Source organism: Sinocyclocheilus rhinocerous, unplaced genomic scaffold, assembly GCF_001515625.1.
Source record: "Sinocyclocheilus rhinocerous isolate Xijiao unplaced genomic scaffold, SAMN03320098_v1.1 scaffold561, whole genome shotgun sequence".
In the NCBI taxonomy this organism is placed as follows: Eukaryota; Metazoa; Chordata; class Actinopteri; order Cypriniformes; family Cyprinidae; genus Sinocyclocheilus; species Sinocyclocheilus rhinocerous.
The window spans coordinates 1042979-1054111 of record NW_015641041.1 but is presented as its reverse complement, the minus strand read 5'-3'; the positions used below and the strand labels follow the sequence as shown (position 1 = coordinate 1054111).

The 11133-nt window shown below is 35.6% G+C and overlaps 1 protein-coding gene across 1 annotated transcript in view; it reads right to left on the bottom strand.

The window, feature by feature from the left end:
- The window catches only part of myo5c (myosin VC), a 27928-nt gene extending 21997 nt beyond the window's left edge, over positions 1-5931 (bottom strand). The window contains exons 1-10 of the mRNA XM_016570762.1: positions 5807-5931; positions 5429-5539; positions 3578-3746; positions 3353-3497; positions 3019-3175; positions 2789-2932; positions 2611-2692; positions 1170-1277; positions 965-1071; positions 585-850 (exon numbers count right to left, since the gene is read on the bottom strand). Coding sequence (XP_016426248.1) covers positions 585-850; positions 965-1071; positions 1170-1277; positions 2611-2692; positions 2789-2932; positions 3019-3175; positions 3353-3497; positions 3578-3746; positions 5429-5539; positions 5807-5833 — 1316 coding nt within the window. The 5' untranslated portion in view covers positions 5834-5931. The remainder of the gene's footprint in view (positions 1-584; positions 851-964; positions 1072-1169; positions 1278-2610; positions 2693-2788; positions 2933-3018; positions 3176-3352; positions 3498-3577; positions 3747-5428; positions 5540-5806) is intronic.
- Positions 5932-11133: the final 5202 nt, after the last annotated feature.

Here is an 11133-nt window from a genome sequence, read left to right as displayed (position 1 = left end):
TACCGGCCATTAAACTGTGTGTGCATTATTTCCTTAAAAAACAGGCAGAAAAAAATGAGGAAACAGCAATTTTTATTATTATTGTTCATATTTTTTATTTATTTATTATTAAGATTATTATTAAAAACTAAACAAATCTATAGAAATATCGCTATAATACTGTTGAACTAAGTTTTAGTTTATATACTCCTACTAGTACTACTTCTACTACTAATAATTAAAATAATATGTAATAAAACTTCATAGCTGTTTTTTTTCCTTTGCTTTCAAACGCATAGAGCTTTTATTTTGGCAGAAAAACACCGTTATCATGAGTGGCTCATGTGTAAAGATCACATCGCAACGCATCAGATTACATTTTTATATCATTTCAATTCAGCTTTTGCAATTTGATAATTGCACTAAACCATATCGCGTTCTCAGGCATTTTTATAATTAATATTAATAAGCAACTGTCCAACTGGCGAGTAACACTGTTTCATTTATTCGCCATCGCCGATTTTTACTTGCATTTGGTGCTTGGCGTGTGTTAATTTTAGGCCTTGCATGCAAATATACATGTAAATGAATTCAAGCTGACATACCCATAAATATCCAACACCCCAATAAATGAATGTTGTTTCCCAGGGATCATTAGTGCCTGGTTGATCTTGTGGATGACCCAGTTGAAAAGATGGGCATAGATGTGTTTGGCAAGGGCATCACGGGCGTTGATGGCACGTTCCTTGGGCTGCGGTTTCACCACCGTCTCTGCTGACAGGACTATCCGTCTGTGACACAGCCAGCGGCTCATGTTGTCCATGTTGATGCCCATCAGCTCACAGAATATGGCCAAGTGAGGGTCTCTGGACTGGAGAGAGAGCAGAATGAACTTCCGATGAAACACCTTCAAAGCTTTGATTTGGCCTAATGTCAATTATCAACGTAAAACACCTAAAACTGCACAGATAAGAATATTTCTTACACCGATGGACGATTTCTCAGAGCCGTTCTCCTTGATTACCACGTTTCCCAAATGCAGAATCGCAGCGAGCACCTTAAACACGTCAGCCTGAAAACTGTCCTTAAGACCTGAAGAGAAACAAGGCTGCATCAACACAGCTGAAAGAACAACAGAAGGATTGTGCTCTTGATAAATATGATAAAAATAAACCAGATGCTTCTGTTACCTAGTAGACTGAAAGTTCTGCGTGTTTCTGCCATGTCAGCGTGGTCGTCCACGCCTTCGATCTCTGTCTCACCACCCAAACGTGTGTAATTAAACTTGTCTGCGGCCACTAATGAAAACATGAACTTACAGTTTTTCTCAGTCGCTTTGGTGCATTTCTCGCCATTTGACTATCTTGTTCATAAACAATGGTGTCAGGACTTTTCATCTTGATGACACTGACACTTTCATTGACATGAATACTTGCTTTTGAGGAATGACCTATCCATTTTGAGCAAGTGACACGCTTTTGCAGGTTATCAACTAGGTTTTGCAGTTTGTACTAATTGTTTTGAGAACTGCATTAACTGTTGTGCAAATGTAAATAGTGATGTGAGAAATGCTCCAAAGCGACTGAGAAAAACTGTAAAGTCACTTTAACCAGTCCAGGGTCATGATAAGGATTTATTTTAGTGTCTGTACTGTATACTCCCTAATATTTCTAGCATATTCCTAGTATTACTGCATAACAGTATTCAGTTTGCAATGATAAATTATAATAATAATGATAGTTTTTTAGTTACAATGTAGATAGATGGATAGATGATAGGTAGTTTGGTCATGATAAGGATTTATTTTAGTGTCTGTACTGTATACTCCCTAATATTTCTAGCATATTCCTAGTATTACTGCATAACAGTATTCAGTTTGCAATGATAAATTATAATAATAATGATAGTTTTTGAGTTACAATGTAGATAGATGGATAGATGATAGGTAGTTTGACAGACAGATAGACAGATAGATAGATAGATAGATAGACTGACTGATTGATTGATGATAGGTAGTTTGACAGACAGACAGACAGATAGACAGATAGATAGACAGACAGACAGACAGACAGACTGATTGATTGATGATATGTAGTTTGACAGACATGTAAAGTTAATAGTTATATTACTGCATACCTATCTGTCTATATATCTGTCTGTCAAACTACCTATCATCTATCAATCTATCAATCCATCCATCCATCCATCCATCCATCCATCCATCCATCCATCTATCTATCTATCTATCTATCTATCTATCTATCTATCTGTCTGTCTGTCTGTCTGTCTGTTAGTCAAACAATCTATCTATTAACTACATAAATTATGCATTTTTATTTTGACTTTGTATAAAAAATGTCTTACTTTTTGTAACTTTTTGAGCTACCACGTAAAGTTTATAGTTATATAAGAACTGAAGATGCTATTTGCACTATACAATACATCCATCTATCTATCATATGAGTATGTCATGCAGGCAGAGATTTTCGTGAGGTATACAGTATTCAAACTGCAAAAATTCAAAAAACAATTATGATCATAGCCTTTGTCGCTCCCTGGACTCTACTATATTAATAGCTACTTCTATTCACATAAAATTCTAAATCATATAACATGTACAGAAACACTCACACAGTCTTAAGCCTTTAAACTCCGGCTGATTTGCACATGCACACATTTGGTAGAAGATGTGATAATTCCTCTCATTCTCTGACTGCAGGAGAACAAATGAGATATTATGAGTTCTGCACCTTTATTATGTAGTTATTCTGTTATGTCAAGTTTACAAACCATAAAAAGCATCTTTCACCTGAAAAACCACCCTTGACTTTTCCAGAAGGTATGTCCTCATGTTGGCACCAATGATTTGGTATCTTTTGTCGAAGCTGATCTCAGTGTACTTCCCAAATCGACTGCTGTTGTCATTTCTGGTTGTTTTTGCATTTCCAATGGCCTGCAAACACATCAAATATTGCAAAATATATATAGATAAACAAGTGTATGATGATCCAGTGATCTGATCCTGATGGTTTGTTTTACCTCAGTGATCGGGTTGGATGCCAAAACTTTGTCCTCCACCCGAGTTTTGCTGCCAGATTTGCTAACCACTGCGAAGTACCTCATAGCATAGCGAGCAGATACGGTCTTTCCAGCCCCGGACTCACCGCTCACAATGATGGACTGATTCTTGTTATTCCTGCAGTTTGAACAAAAAAAAATGTTGCACTAAAATACCAACTGGGTCTCGTTTTGATCTTAAGCTTGTAAAAACTGTACAGTTGGTTATTTAGCATATGTTTGTGCCAGTTCAAAACATAAAGTCTTTCTGAATCAACCAAGACTTATAGAGGTAGTTTAAGACATAATGCTTCACCTGGCCATTTGTTTGTAGGCCTCTTCAGCCACAGCAAATATATGAGGGTCCAGGTCGCCCATGTTTTGACCAGAGTAAGCATGGATGACCGCATCTCCATAGATAGGAAGCTGCTTGTATGGATTGACTGCCACCAGGATAATTCCTGAGATGGTAAATATGGGTGAAGTGATCAAATCAGTGAAGGAGGTTCACATTAAGGAAGCAATTCTACAGATGACCTACCGCAATATGTGTAGATGATTTTGGACTCGACAAATCGGACTTTGAGGTTGTGTAGCACGGCCGGCTCGTGAAGGTAACTGAGGGCTGTGAGGTCATTCTCACCCACCAGGATGTCCGGGTTACGGAGGGGTGGCAACTTCTCACCCCCTTCCAGAGGATACTGCAACTCCTGCAAGAGAGGTTCACAAAGAGAGCCATTTACTTCATTCCTGGATGAATCAGCTGTTTGAACAAATCAAATGAATGAATGAATCACTCGATGACTTTCTCATTAAGACATTTACTGCCACCTACTGGCAGTTTTCGTTTCTAATTTAGAGTATCATTTCATTAAAAAATAATTTAATATTTCCATATCCTCCTGGGACCCAGGCATAGACATTTGTCCTCTGTAGAGGACATTATATTTTAGCGAATTTCTCTGAGAGCATTCAGGGCTTTTTAGAAATATCAAATGTTTGGAGGTTTGATCATAAACACACCTTCTCCTTGGTCTTTAAAAATGACTGATATTGACAGAATGATCAAATTTAGCACTCTTACGGAAATATGTTAATATTTTGTAATTATTATTCAAATCGGATTAATTTTCAAATTGTTTGTCGTAAATAAACATCTCAGAAAAATATTATGGGGTTTCAAATTGGAATATGACTTTTTGTTATGAAACAGGGCATAATTTTCATACATGTCTTCTGTAGAGGACACCAGGACAAATGGCTGTTAATCAGGCATTTTGGAGAAACACAACAAGAAATTACAGATCAATCAATATTCCTATGAAATATGAGATATTTTTATGAAAATGTTGCTAAGTTATTACTCCCATTATTACACTTCTTTTTCATTATGGTTTGCCCCAAGAACACATTAATATGCTAATTAGATGCAATGTATAGATACATTAAATAAAATGCGAATATCAATTTATGGACATTTTACGCACATATTCCCTAAAAATGTACAGTAGTATAGAAAATCAGTTTGTTATATCTTTTATAACATAGTTGAGAATCATCTTTGTACAAAGTTTGGCTAAAAATAGCCTGAAACCTAAAAACTATCAATCATTGTTTTTGACTATACATGCCTTAGTCCTGCATAGAATAAAATATGAATAAAATATATTTTTTCAAACATGTTTTTTCTGCATTTGTTTCTTATGCTCCAACCAATGTAATGACATTAAAAAAAAAGTTTTTTATGGTTCTCAGGAGGATATTAATAATAAAATATGAAAATAAAAAATCCAAATTAATGGGGGAAAAAAACAATTAAAGGGACAGTTCACCCTAAAATTTAAAATGAATATATTTATTTTTAAAGCTACTTTTTGTAAAGTCTGCTTGATGCTTTTGTCATTTAACACAGTAATGGCTTTAAATTATATTTTGGGGTTAATTTCTGAGCCAATTTTAATTAGTAATTAATTTGTGGTTAAATCAATTAATTAATTGCCACATTGTGTAATTCATTAGATTAAATTTTTTATCACTTGACAGTGGATTGAATTTCTGACACTGTATGTTTTAATATTAACATTAATATTTTAGGTTAAAATTTATATGAGTGTTTGTTTCATGTCATTTAACTCAGCTCACCAACTTTCACCATAAAATAAAATTTGTAAAATTTTTAAATAACTTTCTTTTTTTTTTTTTTTTTTCAAAGATCCAAATGGAAAACTCAAAAGAAAAAAAAGAAAAAACACTTTCCTTATAAGAAGGTTTTTGGGCATCATTGAAGGTGCTGCAAATAACCACTGAAGAGTCTTGATAATGCAGTGTATTATGTATAAAAATTACTTTAAAAAAAAGTCTATAAACAGATTTAACTGTGGTTTTGTCCTACCGTCCCATCCTCCAGCTGTAGTTCCAGGACAGTCTCACCAGGCTTGAAATCTGTCAGAATCTCCGCAGATTGCCAAACATGTTCCGCGTCAGGGATCCACACCCTGTTATACTACAACACAAAACTCACATTACACAGCTTATTCCATAAGACTGTGCTTTTGGAAAATAAGAAGTTTCGTATGGCTTATGTTTTTGAGCTGTTACAAAATACCAACGAATAGGAAACGATGACCATATGTCACAAAGCTTGAATCAGTAATGTTGAGAGTCTTCGACAATACTATTATATTCTCAAATGCATGCATAATAGACTAAAATATCACGTTAATAAACTTGCTAAAACACTTCTCAAAAGTGAAGCACTTGCTAAGCATACCTTTGTATACAACTCCGACAGAGCCATGGCAACAGGTGTCGCGTCCCTTCGCACAGATTTATTTTATATCGAAGGCACTTTCTCATGATACTTACAGGCGAAACTAATATTCATACGCCTATTTTTTTAGCCATGGCACCAGCTAAATGTCTGGAAATGACGGCGGGAACTTCCTCGCTCACCTGCGATCGCCGGCGAAACTACGAGTCCTACTATAGTGAAGGAGAGCTGCTTAATATTCATGAGTGTCCTTAACATACACGGAACACGTATTAATATTCATGAACACGTCTTTGTTGTTGTTGTTGTTGTTTTCTGCGTTGTATTTCACTAATTAGTACATATCAACCTACCAAAAATATTTGAAAAAGTTCCAAAGTCCATAAATAAGTTTGTCTTAATTTTTAAATAAACCCCCAAAGTTACATCCTGAGGTAATACAATTCTATTTAATTTCTAATGAAGAAAATCGAGTTGAAACGTAGTAGAGAGGACAGAAATTATGAAAAGAAACATGGATAAAAAAAATAACAGCATTGAAAGCATTTCTATACAGTATTATATTTTAAACTATGGTCGCACATGTGCTTTAATATAATACATGGAATACGAATAGCCCTAGTTATTTAAAAAAAGTAACTTTTAATAAGGTCGGCATATGACCTATTTAATATTCATGAGATTATTCTTCGCCATAGTGCGGTTCGCGTCGCGCGAACTTTGACTGCTTCCCACTGTGCGCGAGCGAGTCTCGTGACGCTTTGCTTACCGTAGGGGTGTGTTCATTTGAACAAGGATTTGAGAGCAAGGGAACAGGATACTGCTCTTACTCATTCAACCAATGACTGCACAAGTATGCGGACATATGATCCAGCTGATCGGACATGAAGACAAGTTTTTTGCACATTAAAATACAAAAGACAGTTAAGATAAATAATTGATCAAAATTGTTTATTGCACATTTTATTTTATTTTTACATTTCCATGACACACAGACTACACATCCTTTATGTATTTATTTATATGCATGCATGATATATACATACCCAGTACATACACGTGTTCAACTGAACTGCAACAAGAAGCACAAATTAATCTTTATCATCAATTTAAAGATTTTTATTTTAATATTCTTATACTTTAAAAATTAGTTTGAAAAGGTGTAGCCTATATTCCTTCTGTTTTGAAGTTAATCCATCTGAATCACATCAATTCAGATGGGATCAGTACTGTGACCATATAAAATGTCTTAGCAATTAGGTAAAATGCTATGCTGTCAAGTATGAAAAGTGAAGCCTGCTGCATGCAGAGGATGTTAGATCATCAAGATCAGTATGTGCAAAATCAGGTAATACCAGTTTGTCCTCTCCGCAGTGCTGGAAAATACAAAAATAAAAAGAATCTGAGGAGCATTAAAAACACTGTTTAATTTAATGTTCTGTAGTCCACATTTCCATTAAAAAAATACCTGTGTAAATCTTTAGAATGACCAACAAAATAAAAAGATCTACTTGAGAGTGAAACTATCTTTACATAAAGTGGCAATATTAATATTCTGTCACGAAGTTAATCCATCTGAATCACATCAATTCAGATGGGATCAGTACTGTGACCATATAAAATGTCTTAGCAATTAGGTAAAATGCTATGCTGTCAAGTATGAAAAGTGAAGCCTGCTGCATGCAGAGGATGTTAGATCATCAAGATCAGTATGTGCAAAATCAGGTAATACCAGTTTGTCCTCTCCGCAGTGCTGGAAAATACAAAAATAAAAAGAATCTGAGGAGCATTAAAAACACTGTTTAATTTAATGTTCTGTAGTCCACATTTCCAGTAAAAAAATATACCTGTGTAAATCTCTAGAATGACCAACAAAATAAAAAGATCTACTTGAGAGTGAAACTATCTTTACATAAAGTGGCAATATTAATATTCGTCTTGTAAGTCTTGGCTTTGGTTATATATGTCACTTAATTAAGTCACATATTTTGACACAATATACAGTACAACAACAAGCAATATTGCAGGTTTTCTAATCAGGCATGGAAAAGAAACCCCATCCAATGAAAAGGGTCCTCACTTGTCATCTATGGATTCCTCCGAAACAGAAGACGTACACTGCCCAGTCAGTGGCTGAATTTAGAGTAGCATACTTTATTACCACATTATTCCAGCTATTTCCAGCGTTGGGGAAAAGTAATACATTACAATCTTCACTGTTTCTTCATTGAGGCTTCCACCGTGACGCCTCATGATCTCTATCAGATTCTCACAGGGAGGGACATTCGAGGACCATGACGAAGTGGTCAGGGTGGTCCTGCCAGTCCAGCAACCTGATGAATTCTGGCACGCTGGGACCTTTATTCACCAGGATGCTGAGGGCGATTTCTTTTGGAAGGGGGACTGGATGATCAGGCTAGAAGACTGATCATTTTTACGATGGTTAGATGAAGGTGGTTTCCCAAATAGGGATTTGTATTAATGTTAATATAAAATGTTTTATATTGTTTATATAGTGCAATGTACTTACAATGAATATACATTCTGTGTGCTGTGTCTTCGTGACATATTTCAAAGCCACCTGATGAACAAAAATAGAACTTAAGAAACACTAAGAGGGCTTAGAGTAAAGGATGAGACAGGACAAACATTTAATGGCTTGATAATGCATTATTTATATTAACTCACTTTAAGAAATTCCTCCAGACGTCTCCCTTCATACACCACGCCAAATCCACCTTTCCCCAGCGGATCACCAATGGTGTAGTGGCTGAAGATGTAGTCTATTAAAAGATAAAATGAGGATGAGGATGTTGAACCGCCGTGTTGGTGCTGGGTTTTGAGGGTGTTACTAGGATGTTGATCGTACACCTCGCCAACCGTCATTGGACTCACTTTAGTAACTCGCTGTCCCATCGCTGTGAAAACTACAACAAGCCCACAAAGAGTGTAAGAATGTCCGCGCTTTATAAAGCCAGCGAGTTCTGTTCGAACGCGCTCTATGGCGTCATAAAGCTTTGAGCGTCTCAGAACTCTCTTAATGATTCTCGTTCAGTCCTATTAACTCTTTTCCCGTTTTTGAAAATGTTGCCAGCCACCGCCAGCATTTTTGATCATTTTCACAAAATTTCATGGCCTCCAGAATATTTTGTTGTATGAATATCTGAACATGCAATACATTAAAATAAAGAACAGAGCCTCTAATTATAAACAAAAAAAATCCGTTTTATTGTAGCTTCAAGCATTCTTTTTTTAATCAACACTTGAATATAGGTAAGTTTCATAAAAAAAAAAGCAACATTTTGATCAAAAAGCTGAGAAAATCGCATTTTTATCAAACACTAGCCTACATCTGGATCATATTCAGTTCTATGATCAAATCAAAAATGCAGTAGATAGCTTCCATCAACACCCCTAAAGCTTCACAGTCTTACCACTTTCGGGATCGCCATTTCACTCCATAACATTAGGCAGTTTTCATTTATATACTGTTTATTGTTGATGATGGCATTATTTTCCATATGCATGCATCTACTTACATTTGAGATCGCTCGTTTCTGTCTTCCTCGCCTGTGTTTTTGATCGGATGATTGTGGACTCATTCAGGACATTTATAATAGCGCCCCGAGCGAATAACAGCGAGAACGTGGAAACACGGAAAATTTCGTGTTTTGCTGGGAAAGAGTTACTAAAACATGATAGAAAATACATGCATTTTTGCATTTAAATCTATATATGTATAGTGTGGCGGCATAAACTTATAGATGTGACAGAATTCACATTAAGTGCTTATGTTTCCCCTTTAAGATATGCATTTAGGCCTATAGGACTTAAAACAAATATGTAGGCCTACTATAAATGCTTACATTTTATATGTATATATTTTAAATTTTTTCTATTTTTAAAATCGAAACAAATTTCTCCGTCTTCCCAAACACATCAGCCAGTGTGGCGTCCAGCTCCAGCAGCCTGATTCCTTTTGGAGAGAAACCAGCTGCAGTAACATGTCCTTCTGGGGCTCAGGAGTAGCTGAACACACATATTCAAACATTACGGACAAAATTAAAATGGACAGTGAGAAGAACACTATCATGCATACACACACACACACACACCTAAACAGGGCTGTCAATTGATTACAAATTTTACGCAAATTAATTTCATGGCATGTCTGAGTAATTTGGGGCACAATCCTTATCTATATATGTATAGTGTGGCGGCATAAACTTATAGATGTGACAGAATTCACATTAAGTGCTTATGTTTCCCCTTTAAGATATGCATTTAGGCCTATAGGACTTAAAACAAATATGTAGGCCTACTATAAATGCTTACATTTTATATGTATATATTTTACATTTTTTATATTTTTAAAATCGAAACAAATTTCTCCGTCTTCCCAAACACATCAGCCAGTGTGGCGTCCAGCTCCAGCAGCCTGATTCCTTTTGGAGAGAAACCAGCTGCAGTAACATGTCCTTCTGGGGCTCAGGAGTAGCTGAACACACATATTCAAACATTACGGACAAAATTAAAATGGACAGTGAGAAGAACACTATCATGCATACACACACACCCAAACAGGGCTGTCAATTGATTACAAATTTTCATGGCATGTCTGAGTAATTTGGGGCACAATCCTTACCATAAAACACACTATAAAACCTTTTTATATAAAAGCAATTTATTCCCATGCAAACCCAATTACACACACACACCAAAAAACAAACAAACCCCACTTCTGTTGAGACCAGGCTGCATATTGCACACCTAAATACCTTTTGCATACCTTATTGTCATTCCACTATATGTGGAGACACACAAGGGAATGAAATGTTGCACAATCCTTACCATAAAACACACTATAAAACCTTTTTACATATAAAAGCAATTTATTCCCGTGCAAACCCATTTACACACACACACCAAAAAACAAACAAACCCCACTTCTGTTGAGACCAGGCTGCATATTGCACACCTAAATACATTTTGCATACCTTATTGTCATTCCGCTATATGTGGAGAGACACACAAGGGAATGAAATGTTGTGCCTCACAGGACCACAGTGCAACATATAGACAGACATATAATCCTATAAAAAAGAAATATATACGATATAACCCATATAAATCTACATATGCTTTATAATCTATGCAATATAACCTATATAAACCTATTTACAGAGTAATCTACCAATACATTTACTATACACCTAACTGTACACATACTTCACATAAATACTTTACATGAATAGAGCTTTGGACATACTTGAATTAACACAAGAAGCAAAAAAAAAAAAAACGTGGTACAGTGCAAACCAGGAATG